The 24979-nt window shown below is 52.1% G+C and overlaps 1 protein-coding gene across 1 annotated transcript; it reads left to right on the top strand.

The window, feature by feature from the left end:
- Positions 1 to 530: 530 nt before the first annotated feature.
- LOC106896461 (zona pellucida-binding protein 2-like) lies at positions 531 to 6041 on the top strand. The gene is made up of 11 exons (XM_014956475.1): positions 531 to 651; positions 789 to 848; positions 1312 to 1416; positions 1968 to 2111; positions 2246 to 2455; positions 2705 to 2805; positions 3081 to 3252; positions 3499 to 3681; positions 4120 to 4201; positions 4517 to 4647; positions 5890 to 6041. Exons 1-11 carry the CDS (start codon positions 531 to 533, stop codon positions 6039 to 6041), a joined length of 1461 nt encoding a protein of 486 aa, XP_014811961.1.
- Positions 6042 to 24979: the final 18938 nt, after the last annotated feature.

Here is a 24979-nt window from a genome sequence, read left to right as displayed (position 1 = left end):
CATCTTACCCTCTTTTGTGCAGTAACTTCTGTCATTTCTCCCTCTGAGACTTTTTGTGTGTGTAATTTCCCCTCAGAACCATAATTTCCTATTTTCTTCACCATATTCATATTTTTTCACATATCCTCCACTGCCCGTTCTAGGCATCCTCCATAGAAGGAAACCCTGGCTTCTCCTTCTTGACTTATGGGGCAAAGTCACCCTCAGTCTAGGCTTCTGGGGTTTCCCTGCCTCTTGGTCTGCTAGGATTTCCACCAAGCAAGCCTTGCATAACACTCTCATCATCTATCTCCTCCTCCTTCCCTCTGATCATCTCTCCTACTCTGTGTCTCTCACCAGGATGTCCCCAGCTATATTTCCTCTAGTGCATCCTGCCCAGATGGTCCCCAGAAGAAGGGCTGTGTTTCCCCCAAAGCCCAGACCTGGTGAGCGTGACCAAGGTGGGCAGGAGACATGACGCTGCCCAGCTTGTCAGCCATCACTAAGGTGACAGGGAGAAGCAGCAGATTCCTCATTGCCATGGTAACAAGATGTTCCACACCGTGCAGCAGGGCAGGATGTTTTGCGCTCCACGCGTCTGGCCAGACCTTGGGGGACCTACGGTGTTGAGGACCATGCAGATCCTGACTTTGGTGCTTTGTAGCTGCTCAGGTGAAATACCAGTGTAGGGGTGGATATATTCTGCTCTGACTCCTTGGAGGGCCAACGGGGGCCTTGAAGAGGAGATCAGAGTGAGGTGAGCACCCTCCAAGCTAAGCCTGAGCACTGCCCATCTGCTTTCCTCCTAGGAAAGGCAGCAGCCCTGCCTTGGAACCTGCCATCCAACTCCAGCCGGGAATACCAAGCAGGTGAGATCTGCAGAGCTCTCCTGCTGGACCTCCCTGACCCATGTGCTCCTCTTTCCTGGGTGAAGCAGTCTCCCCAACCAGCCCACGCCCAGACATTGGTGACAGATGCCTCTCCTCGCTGCCCACTCTGCCAACAACCTGGGCAGAGTCTCAGCCAACACGAGCAGAGATGGCCCAGTCTGACTGTGTGGTCTCCACCACCAGCTCTGCTCACCGTAGCCTCACTTCTTGCCACTTATTCCTACAACTCTGGTGTTTTCTCTCCTCCAAGCACATAAACAACCTCAGGTCTCCCTGGAGGATGGTTCCCAGTGGGGCTGGGGCTGTCCAGAGGCCACACAGGCTCCCATCCTGCTCCAGTGGTTTCCCAACCCTCCTCTCCTCCACTCCAGGACTGTTTTTTGCAATGCCCTGAAATTCCTCAAATGCATCCCCAGCTTTTGTATTTCTTTCTCTGGCCTAGACCGTGTCTTCATCCACACGGAGAGCAGCCAGTATTCACTGCCCTGCAGCCCTATTGACATGAAGGTGGCTGATCCCACCTACCAGTGGGTGCAGGACAAGGCAGGTAAGGTCCCAGCTCCTCTCAGCTGCATGGTCAGGAGCAATCAACTCCGATGGGCTCTGCTACTGTGAGGCAGGAGAGGGGTAGGAGGGGAAACAGACACCCAAAGAAGAAATAGGTCTGTGGAGAAGGTGAGGGGTACATGAAGACTGGAATCTCATGAGCTTGCATGTGTTGGGGGGTGCTGAACACAAAAAGGACATGAGGTTATGGGGTACAACTGGATGGGGTAATACTTATCCCTTTTTCTGTCCTAACAAGGTCTGAGAGGTTTTGTTAAGTTTTCAGGCATTCTGATATTTGCAGACATTTCTGGCAGATGAGAAGGCACTAGGTTTCTTCATTTCTTCTTCCCTCTCCCTCAATCACTTATCGGAGAAGGAAGGGGAAGAGTAGCTTTGGGTGTCCCTTGTAGAGTCTCATCAGTGGTGTAAAGAGACCAAACCTGGGGCAGTGCAGGACAACACGACACAGCCACCTGGGAACTGGGCCAGCTCAGCATAGGACAGCCAGCTCCTGGCAATCACCATCAACCCCTCTGTCTCTTGCTCTAGCCCCCAAGTTGCTTTCGGTCACCAAAGAGGGACATCTCCTCTTCCAACACTTCCAAGCAGGCGACAGTGGGAAGTACTCCTGCACCATCTCCTACAAGAAGCACGGGGTCCCTGTGTCCCAAACATTTCACTACAGCGTCTTTGGTGAGTCCAGTAACAACCCAACAAGGGCAGGAAGGGTGAGAGAAGGGTTGGGACCACACTCAGCTCTCTGGACTAGGGAGCTCTGTCTTGGCAGGGGAGAAGAACAAGGCACCTTTCAGGGTTTTCTCCCACAGGATACCATGTGCCCGGAGGCCTGGACATTGTGCTGCTCTTCCACAGCACGCTCTGTGAGGATAAGTGGACCAAAAAGTTCCTGTGGGATCTGCAGGAGAAGTTGAGGCAGCTGGAGATTGAGCAGCACTGCAAAGTCCAGCTCGCTGCCACCTGCTTCCCCTCGCTCAACAACCCTTCAGATGAGTTCATCATCCAAGTACGGCTAGAAGGTACAGCCCCAGGCAGAAGCACCTCAGCAGAGTCCCCAGGGGACAACGGGAGGGTGGAGGGAGAGGCCTTGAGGCATCGCAGTTTGTGCCTGCAGGGAGAAGAGGGAGGAGGCACAGGGCTGAAGAGGCAGTATTGGAATTAGGGGCTCTTGGAAGACAGTGCTGTCTAATGGCTAGGTTTGTTCAGGGCTTTGCCCATCTCCTGCTGGAGCTGGGGTTGCCTGAGCTGCCCCACTCTCCCTACTCTAGTGTCCCTCTTTGGACCCCAATGGGATGAACCCTGCAACTCCCAGAACATGGAGAAGGCCATTGACTGCTACCACAAAACAGTCCAGCACAACCTTGGGCAGGTAAGCCCTGGGCAAAGGAGGGAGCATGGCATGGGGGCTGTGAGCAACTGGGACACTCTCTCCAGGCCCAGGTATCTTCAGCAGTGCTGGAATGAGAGTTTGCTCAGTCTCCCTGGGGCCCAGCAAGATCTCCCAGTCATGCTGGTGTGCAGTGCCTGTCCCCCTTGGCTCACACACCACATCTCCCACACTATGGTGCTGAGCAACAAGGTCTCACCTTCCCTTTTGGACCCTAGCATTGCCCTGCTGAGCTCTGCCTGCTCTGCCCTCCCCAGGTCCAACTCGCCCTTAACAGGTTCTTCAAGGAGCACAAGTCCTTCCACATCACAAGGAATGATACCCCCAGCATCAACTTCACCAACGAGTTTGTCGGCTTCCTAAAGACCGAGCAGTGCAGCGAGGGCTATGGGCAGACCAGGGAGCTGCAAAGATGTCTCAACTGTTGCAGTGAGCCAAGAGTCCACAGCCCTTTGTTCCCCTCTCTTTTTTCCCCCCTGCTTGCCTCTCTCCCCGCCCATGAACAGCTCCAGGGCTCTGGGTCCCTGCTGCTCTCCCCATGTACTCCCAGCCCAGTGGCCAGGGTCATTCTGAGCCCTTTAGCATCAGGACTCAGTCTCCCTGACTGTTTGTGGAATACAGCTATATCAAGCATGCTGTTGCTCAGAAAGGCCTTTCTACATGTCCCCTCCTCAGTTGCATGCCCACCAGGGACGTTCAGCCCTCCTAGGGCCAGCCAGTGTTCCCCATGCCCTGTTGGGACCTACAGCCTGATCTACGGGGTGGCATTTTGCACTCCCTGCAAGGACAGCATGATCACCATGGTGCCAGGTGCCAGCTCCATCATGGACTGTGGCAAGAAGGACAGGAACCAGCAAGGTACACAGATCATCTGCTACTGAAGCAGGGGAGGGATGGGACTGGGGGTCTCTGAACTGAGGGCAAGCACTAGAGTGGGACCCCAGAGAAGCTGCCCCAAATAAGTTGGCCATTGCAATTCTACGGCCCTTGAGTGTCCCTTTCGAGGTAGGTAGCCTCCTCCTGGGTCTTTTGCCTCTTCCATCCTCTGGCCAAAAGAGCACAGCTACCTCGCTGCTCCTCACACCAGGCCAATGATGAGCAGTCTGATTTCTCTCTCTCTACCTTGGTCTCCCCAACTTGCCTTGAGCTGACAGCCTCACTGCTAGGAGTAACGTAGGTCACAACATCCCCACCTGTCTCTGGGGATGGGGAGAATTAGCATCAGGATGATCTCCAGGGCCTTTTGCAGTGGGACTTCTCACTTTAAGTCAGTCCCACCCATTTCTCTCCCCTCAGTTGACTCCATCGTGCACAGGATCCCACTCCTGATTCTCATCATCGTGCCAGCAATACTAGCCCTCAACTTTCTCTTCATCCCGTAAGTCTGAGCTCCTTCTCCCATCACGGGACATTTTGGGGATTGTTTGTTGGTTGTTGAGTCCCCCAGCTCCACACTCCTCCTTGGAACAGGAGATGAAGGAAAACCTGAGCCCATCACTGCAACCAGCAGGAGGTGGCATGCCACAATAAGGGTGCAGGACAACAGCAGCTGGGATAATCCTTGGAAATAACTTACACAGGGGTATAGGGAGTGTTTGGGTATGGCCCTGGGGGCTGGTGCTGGGTGGTTGCAGGTCTCTGGTTCCTGGCACAAAGTTCCTATTTTTCACTATGGCCTCCTGTCTCTCCGTAGGAGCTCTTGTTACTGGTTTTGTCGAGAGTACAGGGTTTTGTCAAGAGACCCAGCCCCAGGAAACATGGTGATCAGTTTCTTCAGGATCTCCAGGCAGCATCTCCAGAATGGACCTGCTGCTGGACCTGCCAGTAATACCAGTGATCTGGACATCGGAGCATCTCAGGGGGCTAATGAGGAGCCCACAGATAGAGCACCATCCCCTGCCGTGACCTCAAATCTTGCTACTGTGACAAATGAGAAAACTCCTGTGCTGACACAGGACGACAGAAAGGACACTTTTTGAGATTCCCCCCATGTGCACAACAACACTGAAGGACAGCATCCCTCTAGCTACTGCTGTCCATTTTTTTTGTGTCCCAAATCACACCACACTGGCTGAAACATCCAGCAATGGAGAAGAGGGATAGCCACCTTCTGCTCTCTGAATTTTTCTTCCCAAAAAGCTCTGATTACAACCACTCCTTTTGCTGATAAAGATTCTATTTGCTTCTTTCTGTGAAATGGGATGCTCCAGACACAGCGGGACTTGGGGGTTAGAAGGAGAGGACCTATCATACAGGTTGAACCAAGTGTTCGTCTTTAGTTGGGGAAGACTTCTTATCCAGTCAGTCTTACACTACAGAATGACTCAATCTCCTTCCTATACCACTTTTTTTACACACCCCTGAAAAAGCAGCCCCTGGGAAGAACTCAATCCAGAGCCATTGCTGGGGTCAAGGTTAGGTAGGACAGGGCTGGAGAAAGCTCAACCACAAACCTCTTCGTTTTCAGAGCCAGGCCTTGCCACACGAGGGACAGGGGGCTTCGGGAGGGTTCCTACCTTCATGGCCTCAAAGAAGAGATCCAGCATCTGTAGCTGAAACTTTCCTGAGCCCAACGGCTGTTGGAGAGTCCAGGAGAGGGCAGCAATGCAGTGCAGGAGGCACAGCTCCAGCACAGAACAGTCCAGGCAGGGAGAGGAGGGGGGGATTTTTAGCAAAAATAGGTTTTGGAAGCAAAATGCAAGCAAGAGGAGGAGGGGCTTGCTCCGCTTCTTGGTGTAGAAGCAGCAAACTCGGAGCAGGGGCATTGGTCCAACTGTAGGTCTCGTGTTAGCATCTTAGTTTCAGGGGCACTAAGATGTGCCAAGAAAGTTAGCAGAAAGTCCCAGCCACCCCAGCAACGGCCAGTCCCTGGGGCAGGAATGTGAGAAACTGCTTTGGAGGTGAGAGCAGGGAGAAGAGGAAAGCGGAGAAGAGACAGAGTAGGGGATGTGTCTGTGGTGTCTGTGGGGAGGGGGCTGTGGGTCTTCAGGTGGGAGGTGCAGGCAGGAGGTTGCAGGAGGGCCACCCGTTAGCTATAAAGCTCCATGGTTCTTCTCTTCCTCATAGTTCTTCTCCAGCTCACAAAGCTCTCCTTTGTGATGAAGCAGGTGATGAGACACAGCTTTGGCATCAGCAAGCTGAAGGCAGGGGCCAAAGCCAGCGATGGGACTGCTGGCTTCCAGAGTCTCCAAAGCAGGGACAGTGAAGACCTGGAGTAAAGCCCAAGGAAAGGAGATGGTGGGAACAGACAGGTCAGTTCTGGGTCCGTCACCTTAAAGTTGCTCTGCAACTCGGAGCAGGGGCATTGGTCCAACTGTAGGTCTCGTGTTAGCATCTTAGTTTCAGGGGCACTAAGATGTGCCAAGAAAGTTAGCAGAAAGTGTGGGCTGGCGATGGTTTGCTGAGGTCAAATAAAGGAAGAAATGGGGCAATTCATCTGTTGCCTGCAGACCAGTCAGCCCAGCAACGGCCAGTCCCTGGGGCAGGAATGTGAGAAACTGCTTTGGAGGTGAGAGCAGGGAGAAGAGGAAAGTGGAGGAGACAGAGCAGGGGATGTGTCTGTGGTGTCTGTGGGGAGGGGGCTGTGGGTCTTCAGGTGGGAGGCGCAGGCAGGAGGTTGCAGGAGGGCCACCCGTTAGCTATAAAGCTCCATGGTTCTTCTCTTCCTCATAGTTCTTCTCCAGCTCACAAAGCTCTCCTTTGTGATGAAGCAGGTGATGAGACACAGCTTTGGCATCAGCAAGCTGAAGGCAGGGGCCAAAGCCAGCGATGGGACTGCTGGCTTCCAGAGTCTCCAAAGCAGGGACAGTGAAGACCTGGAGTAAAGCCCAAGGAAAGGAGATGGTGGGAACAGACAGGTCAGTTCTGGGTCCGTCACCTTAAAGTTGCTCTGCCAGGCTGGAGGTGAAGTTCCTGGGGGATGATTGTCCATACCTTCCTGAGACACAGGGACTGAGTATGGGGTCTGAGGAGCGCTGGGGCTTTCCCCCTCTGCTGTGGAGGCTGGATGTGCTCATCCTCCTCAGTCACTCTCAGGCCAAAGCCAGCGATGGGACTGCTGGCTTCCAGAGTCTCCAAAGCAGGGACAGTGAAGACCTGGAGTAAAGCCCAAGGAAAGGAGATGGTGGGAACAGACAGGTCAGTTCTGGGTCCGTCACCTTAAAGTTGCTCTGCCAGGCTGGAGGTGAAGTTCCTGGGGGATGATTGTCCATACCTTCCTGAGACACAGGGACTGAGTATGGGGTCTGAGGAGCGCTGGGGCTTTCCCCCTCTGCTGTGGAGGCTGGATGTGCTCATCCTCCTCAGTCACTCTCAGCTTCTCCCCTCTGCAAAATCCTAAAGTGGGCAACAGGGCCTCTTTTGAATGAAACCTGCATGCCAGCAGGGCTGCAGCCTGAACCACAATCATGCTAATGAGGCAGAGCTAATGCCCACCCACCACCTTAAGGAGGTTGAGTACATGCCAGAGAGACCCAGCAACAGGGAATGAGACTGCTCGTTTGGCACAGGCTGGGATGAGGAGGCAGCGGCAGCTGCTGCCCAACTTAGCTCTGCAGCCCAGCTTGGAGAGAACAGATTCCTTCTGACTAATCTTGAGACAAGTGTAATTAGCAGGTCTGTGGCAGGGGCTGTGGGCGGGAGTCATGGTTGTCCCCGGTCCCCAGCTGTGTGGGCTGAGCTGTGAGTTAGTGTGGAAGATTAAACCTCTCCAATTAAGGGCTCCTGCAACAAAGGGCTGAGCGAAAAGCTGGGCAGTGAAATTCCCCATACCCAAGTCATTCTCCTCCAGGAGGCTTTGGGCAGAGCAGGGCTGGTAGCCTGGAGACAGGCAGATGATGTCCACCTGGTGGGCATGGCTGCAGAAAAGCACGGTCGAATACATGTGTCTCTGAACTCTCTGTCACGGGGCTGGTCAAAAATCTCTTTCAGTTCGTTATGTTTCGTGGGTTCCTGGTTCTTTCCTACGTGTCAGCGTTGCTGTTCCACATGAACACACCAAACGTTGCCCCAAAAACACACAAAAAAAAAAAAAAAAAAAGGGTCTGCTCCTATTCTGGATTTAATTCAAACGTCTGGTAAGCACCCACGTTATTTTATTCAGCATCTGGTGATGTGTTGTGCCAACACGTGTTTAGGTGCTTCCCTGGAGTGGGATCTAAGAGAAAGACCAAGGGCATCGGGTTTCTGGAAAACCAAAGGGATTTTTGGTGGGGGGTGATAAGGCAGTAAAGTGGCAGCAACACAGTCATTTGTAATCATCTGCCCACACTGCTATTTAACTAGACTGGGATAACTAATTGATGCTCATGTTTGCAAGCAATCATCTTGAAAATATTCTTATATGTCAGATTTCAGTCTTGCTGGATCCAAAAAGGTCTTCTGTTAAATCAGGGCAGTTCTGTGCATGTGTGTGCATGTAATAGAACCATTTCAGAAGTAACTCGGGAACCAAAGTTTCACCTTCCCAAGGTCCCTCAGTAATTGCCATTTTTTAAAAATGCTCTGTTCCAGAATTTATTTTATGCCTAAAATCCAACTAGAACACTGTGATCAACTCTCAGGGGAAAAAGCAATGGGAAATTTTGATGGGCCAAGATGGAAAACAAAAAATGTATTAGATAAATAGGAGCACTAATTTCAAATGGGAAATCCAAAACACTTCAGCATGAAATAATCTGACCTCTCAGTTTTATATCTGGGGAGATGTTTTCCTCTGAAAATGAAAACATGGTGAAACTAGCATGTATTTGTAATGCTTCTGGAGGTCACAAAGTCAGTCCTACACAGCCCAGGGGGGAAATATTGAGTAAAGCTGCTGCCCAAGTCTCTGCGGGGACCCATATCCAGCCCAGGAGAGGTTTAAACTCCCTGGTAAATTCAGGATTAGAGCCTTCTCCCCAGACTGCCAAATACTTTTGCCTGCACGTTCCTCTTCCCTCATCTTCCTTTCCACCATCAGCAACTGGGTAGCCCAAAATACATGCTGGCTTTGTGTATTTTGGAATATCTGTGCTGGTTTGAGAGGCTGGGGGTTCTGCACTCCAGCCATTGTCACAGATTTGCCCTCATGCAGACTTGTTTAAATCCAGACTCATCTCAGTGAAGTGGGAGCTGGGAGGTACAGCTGGGTGAATAAGAGGAACCAAAGCCCCATTCATAGAAGATTTTAATTTTCAATTACCTTTTCCTCCGTCATATGAGATGGGGCCTCCACAGATCCCACACAACAGGGCAAGGGAGGACAGGAGGAGCAGAGCAGTGCAGAATTGGCCCCTCAGTTGCATACAGGTATCCATGACAACCCCTCACTTCTATGTGCTCACAGTAATTGCTGAAACTCTCCTCCTGCACCAGAGCACCCCTTGCTGGGGCTGGACCCACTTGCTGGGGGTCTAAAGGAGCTGAGGGATGGCAGAGTGTCTGGAGTGAACACACGTGTGATGAGATGGGGATGACACAGGGGTGCGATGCTCACAAGGACAAGAAACTTTCTGTGTAGCGCCAAGGTTGTGAACATCACTGCCCTCGGCACTCTGGCATCAGTGATGGACAGACCCTCCAGAGGGTGAGTCACTCCATCCCTGCATCTGCCTTGGGCTCTGGAGGCATCCCCAGTGCCCCTGAACCCCAAATGTGGGCATGGAGATGACAGCTCCCCGCTGAGCCTGCCCTCAGCTGTGTCCCCTGTGACGTGTAAAATCACCAGCTCACAGCTGCCCTTGCTGGCACAGCACAACTCTGGCACAGCAGGAGGAGGACACCCTGGTGTCAAACAGCATCGTTTTCCCCAGAGAACCCCTTTTGGAAGGACTGGTGTGAATGTCATGCTGTTTTCCAGCACCGAGGTCTACAGGCTCCCATTGGTTTTAATGAAATGGGGACATTTCCTCGGTGCGAAGGACGCAAAGGGGGTTCTTTGAAGCCCAGCTCCCTTCCCCAGTCAACACCAGCAGGACCACTGGGCCCATGTGATGTCTCATTAGGTGGCTCTCCAGGGCACAGGATGTATCCTGGGGAGGCTGCACCTCAGCTCTGATAATGAGGTAAATTGCAACCCAAACCCCTTTGAGGTGGTCGCTGATGCCGGGAGGACCCAGCTGGCTGAGAAACATTGAAGACCCCCCCACCTGGCTCACAGCCCTCCTTCCCTGGGATGGGGTCAATTTGAAGGCAGAAAATGAAGGTCTGGATTTGGATTAGTGCTTGGTGTTGCCTGGAAAAGCCATGGCATGATGAGTGAGAGGGTGGAGGAGCAAAGTGCAGTGTGTTTGGTGTGTCTACAGCCCTCGGTGACAAGCTTGCCGTTCCCCAGTTGCACAGAGGACCACGAGAGAGGAAATGTGTTTTTTTTTATCAGGATTGCCAGAAGAGCTTTTCTCAGCCTTTCTTGCAGGCTGCCAGGCTTGAGCAAGGAGTTGCCCCCAGATGGTAGAACTAAGCCAGGGAAAGTCCTGGAGGCTTCTCAGTGCCACAGGCAACACCAAATTTTGCCAGCCTAAGGATGACTGTGGCCAGATTCGTGTGATCTTCATGGTGAGGGGTTTGCTGTTCTTGCTGCCAGGTGTAGAGGAGATGGTCATGCTGGGATTGCTGTTCCCAGCCCCTTGCCACCCACATCCACACACTGGAGCAATCAGCCGAGCCATTCTCAGGCAGGGCAAGGGCCACCAACACTTCTGAACAGGAGAACTCCATCCAGATGTCCTCCTCCTGCCCCTCCAGTTCTCCCTGTGCTGGAGGACAACTCCTGCGTGGTCTCCAGCACCAATTCAGGAGAGCAGCCTCCAGATGTGACCTCACTGAGGTTCTCTGCATCTGAGCAAGCCCACAGGTCGCCAGTGGGTTGCACTCCACGGGTCCTCCTCCAGTGTCTCAGAAAATAGTGTCTCAGAAAAGACAGGAGCCCCACCAAGCTCCTGGGGTGGATGGCTTGTGCCATGAAACTCTCTCCTTCTCCTTTGAGGCCCTCTGTGCTGCAGGGGTCCACCTTCCTTTGCAAGCCAACATGGATGTGATGGAGGTGGAAGGAGGAGGAGGAATTTCCTCTGCTAAGAGAGAGCTCTGCCTCTTTTCTGCTCATTTTCTCTCCTTCACTTCCTTGGGCTTTGCTGCTGCTTTACTCCTGGTGCCCCCTGAACCCCAGGGCTCCCAGCAGCAGGGTAAGCCAGGTGAAGGTGACCCTGCAGGTCCAACTGGTGCTGCAGGTGACACATTACACCTTCTCCCTGAGGATGCCGGGAGAATGCAACCACTTCTAAAACATATCTGATCACCAACGACTTGATACACAATTGGAGCTTTCCAATTAAAAAACAAAACAAAAAAACCCCCAAAAAACAAACAAACAAATAATTATGAGGAAATACCATGTTGTTTGTGACAGTTTATAATATACTTCCTATCTCAAGGTAACTGCAAGTTCAGTTTACAGTTTGCAGTTCCTCTGCTGCTTGTGTAACCTCAGCCTTAAGCAAGACCTGCTCTGAGTTTGAGCCTCCAGGATTGTTCCTTTCTTGTTAAAGGAGGTATAAACGCCTTGATGGCAGCCTTGTATTTATTCACTGCAACCCCAGGAGTGTCTTGGATCCCGACTATCCAGCAGGAAAATCAAGTTGTTTCTTCTGTTTATATGGTGTGAGATGGACTTCATCCCAACTCTCCGGGGACCCAGGGCTAGGAAAGAGCGTGTCCCCCCATGCTTCACGTAACACGTTCCACCCCAAAACCATGAAAATGGGGTCTACCCAGACCATTGCATCCCACCCAGTACCTTCTGGGAGATATATATACTGATTAGCTTAGGTGCAGAGGGAGAAGGTGAGAGCCCCCAGGGAGCTGCACAGAGGGGTTGGCTCACGCTGTTGTCTCGGAGGTGAGCTCTGAAGGCAGCAATAGCTCCAGGATCAGTGCTGGCAGCAGGACCTTCCTATCAGGTCTGTCTTTGGCAGCCTGTGCTCTCTTGCTTGGTTTCCCTTATGGTCCAGCTGCAGCTGAGGACCTCTGCCTGACCACAAACCAGCTGTGGTTTTAAACTGAAAGAGGGAAAATTTAGATTAGATATCAAGAAGAAATACTTTCCACTCAGGGTGGTGAGAGCCTGGCCCAGGTTGGCCAGAGAAGCTGTGGCTGCCCCATCCCTGGAGGGGGTCAAGGGCAGCTGGACGGGGCTTGGAGCAACCTGGTGTGGTGGGAGGTGTCCCTGCCCAGGGCAGGGGGGTGGAACTGGATGGGCTTTAAGGTCCCTTCCAACTTCACCCATTCTATGATTTCCAGCAAACAGGGCTGTCTAGCTGGCAATGCCATGGCCAACCTGTCGTGGTAGCACCTGCCACTGTGAGCAAGCTGGCTTTGGGCTGAAGGTCCTTGGTCACACAAGCATAGCACAGGGTCCCTGTCAGAGGCAAAGGTACCAAAGAAGTGAAGAAGCCCAGTCATGGACCTTCCCCAGGGGAGAATGTCTCCCTGACAGTGCTTTGATCCCTGAGCTGGAGACTGAGCTCTTTGAAGAAATGAGATGTAGAGATTTTTCTCTGCAGACAATAAATCACAGAAGTGACTCGCTTTGATCTTATCCAAAATATGAATAAATACAGAGCTGCTCCACCATCTCAGGTGGAGCACCGCGTTCACTAATTGTCTGAATGCTGATGGGCAAAGGGCTGTCTTGCCAGCTGCTGTCAGTAGGCAGCAATTAATTAAAAGTGTTCCTGTGTCATTTTGCATATCTTTTATTTCTAGCCCAAAAAGACCACTATCAACTTGGGTCTGTTCTTTCTTCTCCAAAGATACATGCATATTATCATATGCAAGATACAGGAGATAATTACTGCACTTTGCTCACTGCTGATGAGTTCTCAGCTGGAGACTGGCCGGTTTTGAGCATCATTTCTTAAAAGATGACAAATCAGAGAGGGCAGATGATATCGGGAAGGCCTGAACCACCCCCCATACAAAACTGAGAGGTCAGGTCAGGTCAGAGAAAGCTAAGGGGGCAGGAGTCAGGGGGATTGTTACCTGAAGGGGGTTGCTGTAGGGGTTATGCTCTCAGGGAAGTGCAGCAGTTTATCCTCTCTGCCAACTTCAAGAAGAAACCACCTGGAGATCAAGTTGCCAACCCCACCATCTAGTGCCAAAGTGGGTCTGTGTTTGGGAGGATGTTCTGAGGCAGCTTTGCTGAGAGCTATAGTTGTCCTGGGCAGGAAGGTGCTTGGTTTCTTTGCACGGCCACTTAGGGGCTGTAATTATTTCAGCACTGTATGGGTTTGCATTGCACAAAGCTTTGGGGGGGTACCCAGAAAGGGGGTCTGATGGGGCACATGAGCTGGAGGAAGGAAAGGCCAAAGCCATCAACAGCCTTCCCGCTTTGCTGTTCTTTTGTGATTTCTCCAATTAGTGCTGAGCAGGAAAGGCAGTCACAATTAAAATAATACCTATTCAGGATGAAATTATAATTACTGTGAGTTGTTTATGCAAATTTGGCAAAGCACATAAGAGCTGAACAGCAGCCCTGAGTCTCTCTGGTCTAAAGACTGTTCTCAACAGCTAGACTTTTGCAGGTATGGCTTAATGCCATGCAACCCTCAACTTTCTGGTTTTCCTCTTTTTCATTTATTGCCTCTTTTCTGCTTTCTTTTTTTGTTTTGTTCTTAGAAAGACTTGTATCCTGTAAAGCATGCTGTGAACAATTTTACGGTGACTGCTATGTAGGTGTTGAGAAAAACACTTCCAACTGGTCAAGAGTGGCAGAGGGCACATGGCTGGACCTCCCTTGGCTTTAGTCGCTGGGCTATGCCGCTTTTCGTGGTGCTCAGTTAGCAGGACATGGACTCATGTGGCTTCAACCGGAAAGCGGTGCCAGCAGCAGGTGCTTCCTGAAGCACTCTTCAACCAGCTTTTGAGTTTTCTCTGGCACATTTGAGCCATTACAGCTGATTCTCCTGGAAACAAAGCCCCACAAAACAACATCTCCCTTGACACAGTCGAGGGAAATGGATGCTCTTATGGCAGGAGCTGGCAAGCTGGGATCCTCAAGCCTTTGCCCACACTACTGTCTACTCCCACCTTTTTTTCTTTTTCCATGCTCTTGCCCTCAGCAAGTTGACGGTTTGAATGCTGAGCTTGTTTCTGCATTTGAAGCAGATGTTTCCGTGGCCAAGGGGCAGCCTGGCTGGAGGATGTTGCTACGGGCTAGAAAGCATCAACATCACATCAGTTTCTCATTTGGTTATTCTCTCTTGACCTGACCACTTGCTTAGCAACTGCTTGGCAACGTCTTCCTCATTGAGAGGGCTGTGCTGGTCCCCCAGGCTTGGTGGTCATGGTTGTGTGATCGAGAGACTTGATTTGCTTCAACAGACGGGCAACAGAGTTTCTCCAGCCTCTGAGAAATGGGGAGCTTGTCTGATGGGACCATCATCCTGGCTTTGTTCTGCAGGTCAGGTGGAGCACTGGGAGACGCTGCGGTGAGGGTTACTCATCACTTTGAACTTGAGGCATCCCCAACTAGACAAGCCTATGCATCCTCCTTGCCCCTTCCATCTGCACTGGGAGATTCAGAGCTGATGGGGATGCAGGGGAGGAGACATTTACACTGAGAAAGCTGAGGGGCAATTTGAAATCCCTTCCCAGAAAGCTGCAGCTCCCATCTGGTGGACAGGAACGTTCATTCTGTAGGATAAGGTAGTGCAGATATGGGTCTTGAAGCAGGAGGTACCGTTGCAGTCTTCTGGGAGCCGTCAGGGCGGTAGGGAGTGTCTCACCCTGGCTGATGGAGACATAAGCTCAATTCTAGCGGAGGCTCCCAAAGTATTCAGCTGGGAACAGCTTTTAGACTGTTAATGTGGTTTGCCCCCCTGGGATGCATCAAGTTGAAATGCAGATCTATAATTAACAACCGACAGCTTAAATAATGTAAGGGAGCTGGGAGGCTGGAAACGCATCCTCTCTCCCAGCGGAGGCTGTGGGGGTGGGCAGGTAAGTCAAACACTGCCAGAAGGAATTAGTCCCTCGCATGGGGGTATGTCAAGTGGCTTTCAGCACGGGATCCAGTCTGAGGCAAACGGCTGAAGGGAGGAACACGGTCATTTTGGCACAGAGGTCTTGTTAGTTGTGTTTTCCCATTCCATGGAACACTGTGTACAGGGCTGAGGTGACACTTTTCTCCTTCTCTTTTGGGAAGGTAGGAAGGACTCCCAATGGATGCAGCTGAGCTGTGATGACTTTCCTGTTCGCTGACCAGTGACATAAGGTTTGACTTGACTTCCCCAGTGACAGGAAACCAACCAGCTGGGGTTGAGCTGCAGCCGGGCCACAGCAGTTCCACCAGGAGCAAATGAGTTTGTGTTGGCCAGAGTCCTCCTGAGCTTCTCTTCCCCTTCACACCTGGGAGATAGTTGGTCATGGGCATGCCAGCTATCGTGGCCAGGGACTTGGACTGCAAGGAAGAATTGGTTTCACCCTACAGGTGTTGTCATCACAGCTGACAGGCTTTTCCATGTGTGTCGTGGTCAGGTTCACATCCACAGCAATGTCTCTCATTCCTCTTCCTCCCCTTTACCACTTCCATGACCACCAGCAGATGCGCCTCTGTTTCCTTCAGCCAATCCCATGAGGAAGGAGAGAAAGCTGTGGCTGAGCCAAATGGTTGTATTTCACTTGGAAATAAGCAGATGGAACAGACAGATGGGAGAACAAAGCTATATATATATTTTTATTGCACAGATATCTAATAACCAATAAAATGGGTCTGGGACCACAAAAATCTCTGGCATGGTTGCCATGGCAATGTGCACACAATTTCAGTGAGAAGCAGGAAAGAAATCTTTTGTGTTGTTAGGGAGCTTTCTAAAATAAAAATAAATGAGATTTAAATGAGTGATTACGACTGCCTCAAGGAGCACCTGCCAAAAACTCTGGGCCAGACCATCTCCCAGAGTACCGTGTGTTTTTTTTAAAAAATTGCAGCAGTGGCAGTGTCCTTTGGAACCAAAGCTGAGCGGCAACAGGAGGACTTACATTTTGGGAAATTTTACATATAAGTTGACCTGTGAAATTTTTTGTCTTATTAAGGTGGTAGAAGCTTACATGAATTTAAAAAGAAAGTAAGCAAATTCATGGAAGGGAAATCCACAGATTAAATCACATCCATCCATCTCGATGAAACCACAGCAAGATCTGGAAATCTGAAAATAATTGGGAGAAGTGAGACTATCTGGGGAAAGGGCTGCTCTTGGTTATACAGGTGTCTGCCTGGGGCTACTGAAAGACTACTCAGGCCAGAGAGGGTTAAAATTACAGGGATTAAATGACATTAGAATAACAGATTTATAGGGATATGAGCCATTGTCTGTCTTGGTGTCAGTCTGACATTGAGCTGATCACTACAAGTGGGTGAAAGGCTGAATTTGGTTCTCTATGAATTTTTCATAAATGAAGTCCTCAGAGGAGACAGTGGGTTGGATGTTTCCATTTGTGAAGCTCGAACGTGGGGCATTTTGGGAGTTTCCATGTATTGCCAACTACTCCTGCGAGAGACTGGAATGGGATAGGAGAATTCACAATCTCACCATCTAAGCCTGTTCTGGTGCTGGTAATATCTCAGTCTGTCATCTTCTGTGTCTGGGCTTGCTGGGCTCTCCATGCGTTCATTCCCCAAAAGGCCAGTTCTCTCCTTTTCCCTGGATTTTCATGTCACGTTGTCAGTCCCCACAGAAGCAGCCCTTGAAAAACTTGTTCTGCTTATTTCACAGCCCAAGCGCTGTTACCAAGTCTTTGCTTGCTTGAATGAGTCCTTTCAGAGAGGGATGGTGTTCCATGTTCTGGATCAACACGTTCCCTTTGTTAATGAGCACTGGCCTGAGTCCCGAAAACAGGTGAGGTTCTCAACTAGATCTTAACTCATGCCCGTGGTTGCCTCTGAGATGTCTCAGGGGAGCAGTGGTTCAGAATCTTTTGCCCTTGTACTGTGTTGTAGTGATGACAGGGAGCTTTCAGGAAAATTAGTTGTTTCCACTGTAGGAAGGGCTGGGTCAAAATCCATAGCAACCAAGGATGTTTGGGCACTGCCAGCTTTGCATCAAGGAGCCAGAAAGGAGTTGAGACACTTCTCCAGGGAGCCACAAACCTTCTGCTGCCCTCAAAACCAGTGTTTGCCCAGCAGAGTGATTCTGAGAGGTGGGTTGGGATCTGCCTGGGGCCAGATCACCAGGTTGGCCATGGACACTAGAACTCTTTGGTGTTACCACCCGGGATGTGCCCTCAGTGGGAAGCAGGACACAGCTACCCAAGACTGGTGTGGGATGGATTAGGCCTGTGAGATCCTCCCCTGGGTGTGGGGGGAAGAGGGTACCCCTGGATGGCTTTGGGGCAGGGTCCATTCAGTGCAGCCCAGCACTTTCCTATTCTTTCCTAGAATAGACCAGGTGGAGGTGAAGGGGAATGAATGCCATGGAGATGGCACTGGCCCTCCCTTCCAGGCTGAGCTGCCAGCAGTTGGGGTGTGTATGATGCACATGGGTGCCTGGGTCTGGTCTCTTCCAGTGGGTTTCTTCCCCTATTTGGACACCTTGCTGGTGTCCTCTCCATCCCTCCTTCAGTTTGCAGATGCACTCACACCCAAAGCTACTACCAGTGCTTCAGTGAGTGAAGGGGTTGCCTGAGCTACATTGAACCAGGCTGCTGGGAAGTTTTGTGCTAGACTGGTGATGGCTTCCGTGAGGAAGAGGGGGAGCTGTTTGCCTTTTGAGCACGTGGGGATGGCTGCTGGATGAGAGCCCACGTTAATTCTTGGGGAAGCCACCCATTGAGCCTGTCCTTTCACTTTTCCAAGGTTACGGAACACAAATTCAGGCAGAAGAAGGGGGGGTTGTGTCACTGTGCCCAGGGCTCCTGTAGATTTCCAGGGAACAGGAAAAGAAAGAAATCTGTCAGATAAAACACCAGACCTTTTTTGCAAGGAGTAGTCAGTCTCGGGTACAGCTAGATAAAGCAAGTGCCTTTTATCCCGCAAAGTCAGCTGGGAGCCTCCCAAAACTTGCCAAAAATTGATGAGCGGACTGCAGGAATCCTACAGCATCACACAGAGCTGCAGGCCTCACACCGTAGCTTTTCCCAGTCCTTAGCCAGACTTCTTCCCTGCACACAGAAAAACATCAATACTGCGCCCTCCAGGACATCCCTGCCCAGGGCAGGGGGGTTGGAACTCGATGATCTTTAAGGTCCTTCCAACTCTAACCATTCTATGATTCTATCTGTGACTCTGGGGCTCACATGCTTGCAGGCTGTAGTGCTTTTTCACGAAATCTCCTGTTACAGACAAGAAAATCCTTTAGAATCTGATGCCCAAATGCATACCGGCTAGCAACAGTTTGAATCGCAGTGTTTCTTCGTGCTCTTTGTTTCCCAGACCGCGTGGGCCAGTGTTTAGTGCACAATCTGGATTTATCACTGGTTTATCTTAATGCAGGAAAAAAGAAGAGAGGGAGGAGTGGCGGGGGGGAGGGCTCATGACTGTTGGCTGCAAATTTTAATTTGGGTTTGGCACGATGAGGGGAGTTATTCGTGGAAATCTTGTCCCGAAATAACACTGAGCATGTCCCACGTTGGCCAAGGCAGGCAGGCACGTGTGGAATTTGTCTCTTCTTCCCAGCCGTGGGGCCGAGCAGCTCATGGGGAGGGAGAAAAGGCACCATGGGTCACACCAAGGGACATGTAGGGTGGTCACTGCCTGCAGGCAGGGCTGTTCCTTGAAGCACATCATTAACAGGGCAGAGATAGACAGTCTGGCTCTGCTCGTACATCTTCTCGCACCAAGAGCAGATTAAAGATTGTTTCATGGTTTAAAGTCCTGGTGAGGAGATTTCACTGAGTGCGTCTCACCCCACACTGAGCCTGTCGGGGGCTTTGGCTCCTGCAAACAAACGTGAATCCTGCAGTTTGCAAAAGCACTGTCGGGTATTTCTTCTGCGCCTGCTGAGTTTTCATTTCTTTTGAGTTCTGCCTTTCTAGCTCTTGAATAGTAAAGAACGAGCAGTATTTTCTCCCCCATCGCTGTCTGAAGATCTTACAAACCTCAGCCATTTCTTTCCTGTCACTGAACTCTCTTCCAGGCTGAAGATTTCTAGGTTAGTGCATCCCTGTAGAGGAGCTGTTCCACACTTCTGATCTTTGATTCAATTCTGTTAGAAGCTGCAACACAGACACCACAGTGGTCCCCTGTCCCTTCTTGCGCTGCCATGGGAGGAGAAGGCTGAAACCAAAACATTCCTCTGCCAGAAAAGGTAGAGCATCTTCTATGGACCAGAGGCCCAATCCATACTACAGGGAGGAGGAGGCAGCAGTAATCTTAAACAGGGATTACAGCTGTGCTGCACAGAGGTTTCTAGGGTGATTCACACACAGGACAGTGGCTGCTTGTGCCCAACAAGACCTGTGATAGCCCAGAAGCATCAGGTCTTTGGTGTGCACAGATCAACAGCCATCGTGTGCTCTTGTTTTCCAATGGGAATTCACAATACAAAGGGACCATGCCCTTCCTGCCTGCACTGTTTCGCAAGGAGTCCTACATTAATAGATCTGCTGCCTGGCAGGACAGGGCTCATTCACATTATCTTCATCCCAAACACAGTTTGAGTGTCCTCTGGTACGAGTCTAACTTCTCAGGAGCCTTTCACAGGGAAACAGGCAGCCCCTTCTTTGCCATGGGGAGAGTGGTATTGCTGCCACCAAAGATCCTGGCTTCTTGTTTCCTTGCGATGGCACAAAAGGGAAGGATAGGTCTGACGAGGTCCAGAGGGAATGGAGTAACAGCCAGGATCAGCTGAAGGTCTATAGCACAGCAAACTGCACGCTGCAGTACTGCGACAGGAGCTGAGCATCACTGATGGAGAAACTACAGCACGCTGCCTGACTGAAACAACTCAGTTATCAAGCAGCCCAGAGCCAGGTGGAAACGATCCTGAGCTCATTCTGCCCTGGGCTGTCATTGTTTAACTGGGACTGGCCTCCAGCCACCCCAGGAAAACCCGACAGAACCTTGCCGTGATGGACAACTGCATTGCATCAAAAGATGACTTCCTTTTTCCGCAGTCTTTGCTCTTGTGTAACAACCTGGCCGTGTTTCACTCGAAACTGGCTGTGTTTCATTCAAGGTGCTGCCGGGTCAGCCCCCGGCGATGCTGACCTTGGCGGGGTGACTGGCAGTCCCCTTCCCACTTGAGGCTTGTTTTCTCTCCGTGTGGTCGGCCCCGTGGAGCGAGCCGTGCCGCAGCGTGGGCGCTGTGTGGGCAGCAGCTCTTTCAGAAAGGCCAGGGAGGGCTGGAAAAATAGACAAGTGCCTGACAGATCTTATTTGAGCCTCACTCCTGCCGGCCTGTTGCCTCTGAATGAACGTGGGTACCAGGCAGGAGGATCAAGCAGGTCTGGCTCTCGCTGGGAACCCTCCCCAGCCAGTTCAGAAATAGCAGGCGGCTGCAGGAAAGCTTGTTGCCCTGCCATCTTCTGAGCCCAGACGTGCTCCATCTGGCCAGCCAGCCCCCTCCAGCCATCCTGCTGAAAACACCCCCTGCCAACCAGCCAGCCCCTGCCCTCCAGCCATCTGGCCTGAGACAGCCCAGTTAGGGAACAACCCGCAGGTCTCCAGGCCAGGAATGGGGCTGGTACCAGCCTTTTGGTTTGGTGTAAATGCTTGGGAGCACGTCAGAAGGGAAGAATAAGTGCAAGGAGATGTCTAGGTTGTGCCACGTTGGGAATCAAATACCCGGCTGAAAAACCTCTTATTTCCAGGTCTGTAGCTTCACCACTTCTATCGTTTTTTCTAAAAGGACTTGCATGAGGCTCTTCTCATCCTTCTCTCATCTCTCATCTCATCCAGGGAGGCAATGCCAGTGTTAGAGTCATTTGCTTCCTTCCTTCTTCTGCCTCCATCTTCCAGCCTTGTTTCTAGTGGGAAAGAGCAAGGGGGAAGGCAGGGAGGGCAGGGAGTGGCTGACCCCCTGCCAACCAGCCAGCCCCTGCCCTCCAGCCATCTGGCCTGAGACAGCCCAGTTAGGGAACAACCCGCAGGTCTCCAGGCCGGGAATGGGGCTGGTACCAGCCTTTTGGTTTGGTGTAAATGCTTGGGAGCACGTCAGAAGGGAAGAATAAGTGCAAGGAGATGTCTAGGTTGTGCCACGTTGGGAATCAAATACCCGGCTGAAAAACCTCTTATTTCCAGGTCTGTAGCTTCACCACTTCTATCGTTTTTTCTAAAAGGACTTGCATGAGGCTCTTCTCATCCTTCTCTCATCTCTCATCTCATCCAGGGAGGCAATGCCAGTGTTAGAGTCATTTGCTTCCTTCCTTCTTATGCCTCCATCTTCCAGCCTTGTTTCTAGTTGGAAAGAGCAAGGGGGAAGGCAGGGAGGGCAGGGAGTGGCTGAGTAGTTGGAGGAGCTTTCTGCTTAATTGACTTCCCAATTGCTTTGCTGCCAGCTTCAGCCCCATCCCAGGAGACAGTTAACTCTCTCATCGTGCAGTCTGCAGAGTGCCACATCAAAGACCTGTGCTCTGTGGAGCGCTGCTTAGAGTAGACCTGATGAAGGCAAAGAACTGGAAGTATCAAGGACTTCTGCAGCTCAGAGCTCTGCAAGGTGGGTTTGATCCCACCATCCCACAGACCAGCCACCACAGACTTTCTCTGTGTTTTTACAGACCCTTTTCCAGGTCTGGGGCAGGTGTCCTTGGTGTGTGGCAGTGTGGAGACAGATGAATACCTGGGTGCTCTCCTGAAGCCCTGTGTCCTCTCACCCCTGCTCTCCAAGGACCTGTCATCTGCTCTCTGCCAAGCACTGGGGGCACATCTCTGTGACGGACCTGACCTTGACATTGCTCCACATTCTGGGAAAGCGTGGGTCCAGGAGGCTGAGCTCCAGGGGCCTGCTGAGAGGTGGGAGGTGTCCACAACCACGAGCTACTGCTCAGCAGCTCAGAAGGAGGGTGCTGGCTCCAGGCACGGCTCAGCCTCAGCTCTTGCTCGCTGGCATCTCTCAGCAGATGCTTGCCCTGAGGACCTGGACTGGTGCCTGGCTCTTACACCACTAATTCCCCTGGGGCCAGGCGGGTGCAGCCACAGCAGTCAGCACCATCAGATCAAGTTTCTTTGCTGCTGCCAAAGTTGCTTCTATGGGTAAATGAAGCCAGGTCATGGGCTGGCATTGCTTTTATGCACTCCCACACATGTGCCTCCCTGCACAGCAGAGTAATGTAGCAGAATCATGGAATCATAGGATGGTTAGAGTTGGAAGGGACCTTAAAGATCATCAAGTTCCAACCCCCCTGCCCTGGGCAGGGACACCCCCCACCACACCAGGTTGCTCCAAGCCCCCTCCAACCTGCCCTTGAACCCCTCCAGGGATGGGGCAGCCACAGCTTTTCTGGGCAACCTGGGCCAGGCTCTCACCACCCTCTCACCAAATAACTTCCTCCCCACATCTCATCTCCATCTCCCCTCTTTCAGTGTCAAACCCTTCCCCCTCCTCCTATGGCTCCCCTTCCCTGATCTAGAGTCCCCCCCCCAGCTTTCCTGAAGCCCCTTGAGGGACTGGAAGGGGCTCCAAGTTCTCCTCGGACCCTTCTCTTCTCCAGGCTGAACATCCCCAACTCTCCCAGCCTGTCTTCATAAGAGAGGGGCTCCAGCCCTCTGATGATCAATGAATACTGACCAGGGACTTCTGTGGAGATCAGAAATACCTCCTGGCCTGTTCTGCCATTTGGAGGAAACAGTGTTTCTGCCCAGCCCCTGTGTCTCCCACCTTGTCTTGTTCCTCTGCAGCACAGAGTGCCAGCAGCCTTCCTCCTCCCACCTCCGAGACAGACTGGGGCCCTCCCTGCCCGCTGAGTCTGGCTCCATGGGGGGAGCAGGAAGGATGCTGGCTCTGTAAATAGCAAGTAATTTCCATTTCAATGCTCCTGCTGCGGGGAAGGGCTGGGCCCTGGGTGTGTGGGTGCAGACCAGCTCTGTCTCTCCCTCTCCCTACCTTGTACTGTGTCTCCGCAGAATTTTCCTGTCGTTGTATCTGCTCTGCTCCCTCACCTTCATATCTGCCCACCTTTATCCTCCTGAACCATCTTCCAGTGGGATTACCCCTCCCAGAGCTTTGAGGTGGCAGCGATACAGAAAGCCCAGCACAAAACCAGCCCAAAGCAGAGCTGCTGCTCATCCCTCACTTGCCATCTCCTGGTCCTCAGGGCCGTGAGGCTGGAAGATGCCGTGCAGAGCTCTGTGGTGCTCCCCATCCCAGGAGGGCTCCCAGCTCATGATGGAAATGCGTCCAGTTCATAGCTCTGTCACCAAGCGTGACACTGGTTTTTCACCAGCCTTCTAAATTCAGTGGCCTGTCTTGGGAAAAGAGTCTCTGGCTGCCTTAAACACCGGTGAGCCCCACGGCTTAATGCCAGGTCCTTGAATTGGGGGATCTGAATTCAGGGGTCTTTGAATCCAGGGAGACTCTTCCTCCATCACTGGCAGGGGGAGCCAGGAGAGCCACTGCTGAGCTGTTTTAAGTCCATATATCTGTCCACCCCTTCTCGTCTGTCTACCCGCTGCCAAGGCAGAGGAGTGTGAGATCTCCTAGTGGAAAAACAGAGGGAGAAGGGGGAGAATTGCCAAGCGCAACAAGGCAGGAGCGGGAGGCAGAGAGATGCTGTGCCAAGCAGAGATGTCAGTCACTCCTTCCACACCAGGAGGGCTGTGAAAGGAGCTGGCGTCCTGGCAGCCCAGCGCTGCAGCAGAAGCAGCTCTCTCCTGCCATGGAAACAGAGCAGCGGCCACCCGCAGGGGATGGTGTGGGTCATGCCCAGGGCCATTCCTGCTTCCTCCAAGGTGTGACCCAAATGACAGCAGTTTACAGTCACCAGTTTCTCTGTGCCGCCCTTCTCTTGCTGAAACGTGCCTCTCTCCCTGCCGAATTTCCACCCTACATCAAGGATCTACACCCTCAGTAGCTCAGCCCTGCCTGAACACTGCCATGATGTTCGTGCCCCAGGAGGGAGGTATCTTTGGTCCTTTGCCCAAAGATACTGTGTGACATGCACAAAGACAGAGGAGAGGCAGCGGCACATGAAGGAGTTTCAGAAACTGGCTTTTATTGAAGCTTTGCCTTACCCAAAGTCCTCTCTGTGCAGTGAGCCTTGGATCTGTAAGAAGAGCCAGTATTGCACACTAGCAGGCAGAAGGAGAACCTGGCCTGTTTTTCGTAGAATCACAGAACCATGGAATGATTTGGGTGGGAAGTGACCTTAAACCCATCCAGTGCCACCCCGTGCTCTGGGCAGAGACACCTCCCACCAGACCAGGTTGCTCCAAGCCCCCTCCAACCTGGCCTTGAACACCCCATCTCAAGCACCGGTCCACTTCCGAGCCCCATCTTTGGCACAAACTCCAGTAGGAGAAGGCCTTGGTGTAGGTCACAAGGCATGAGAGAGCCAGGGGGACAAACGTGCGTGAGGTGGCCAGCACCTTGCTCCAACCCTCTGCCATCTCCTCAGCCCCAACACCAGCTGCCTGCTGGCTGCACCCCCCATCTCCAAACACCGCCTCCACCCCAGGAGACAGCAGAGGAGGAAACACGGAGGTGACATAAAAAAACAGCATTTGCTTTCTTGGCCATCTGTCACAGTGTCGCAGTCGCCTTCCCAAACACATCCCAGCTCAGCGCTGGCTGGGAAAAACAGGGAGTTATTTTGGTTCAGGGGCGTACAGCAGGAGCGGGACGAGAGACGCCACGTCGCAAGGAGGCAGGTGGTGCTCAGCATCAGGACGGCTGGCTTCATCACTGGGACAGGACACAGCACCCTCTGCCCCAGCCCGAGCCACCAGTGGGGTTCAGTCACCACAGGAGTGTCCACCAGCATCTTTGCCACTCTGTGCCTCCAGCTGCAGGGCTCGTCCCTCTGCCTCACCCGCCTTCACGATGGAGAGATGGTTTGTCTGAAGGTTCGGCCACGATCCTGAGGCTGTGGCCAGGGAGATGCAGGTCACCACCAGAAGGATGGTCCCATGTTCCCGCTTGTCACCCTTGTCACGGCACAAGCAGCAAACCCCATCATTGGGATGGTCATTCTCCCCCTCTGCTCTGCACTGGTGAGGCCACAACTGGAACACTGTGTCCAGTTCTGGGCT

This window comes from Calidris pugnax, unplaced genomic scaffold, assembly GCF_001431845.1.
Source record: "Calidris pugnax isolate Ruff unplaced genomic scaffold, ASM143184v1 scaffold167, whole genome shotgun sequence".
In the NCBI taxonomy this organism is placed as follows: domain Eukaryota; kingdom Metazoa; phylum Chordata; class Aves; order Charadriiformes; family Scolopacidae; genus Calidris; species Calidris pugnax.
Note: the sequence above shows the minus strand (reverse complement) of the source record. Positions and strands in the feature narration are given on the sequence as shown.

Bases quoted from the DNA above. Each gene is read 5' to 3' on its own strand.
- LOC106896461 (XM_014956475.1), top strand. From the start codon at position 531: ATGTTCCACACCGTGCAGCAGGGCAGGATGTTTTGCGCTCCACGCGTC. The intron at 849-1,311 runs GTGAGATCTGCA...TCTCTGGCCTAG, and splicing joins CAGCCGGGAATACCAAGCAG to ACCGTGTCTTCATCCACACG. The intron at 2,112-2,245 runs GTGAGTCCAGTA...TTTCTCCCACAG, and splicing joins ATTTCACTACAGCGTCTTTG to GATACCATGTGCCCGGAGGC.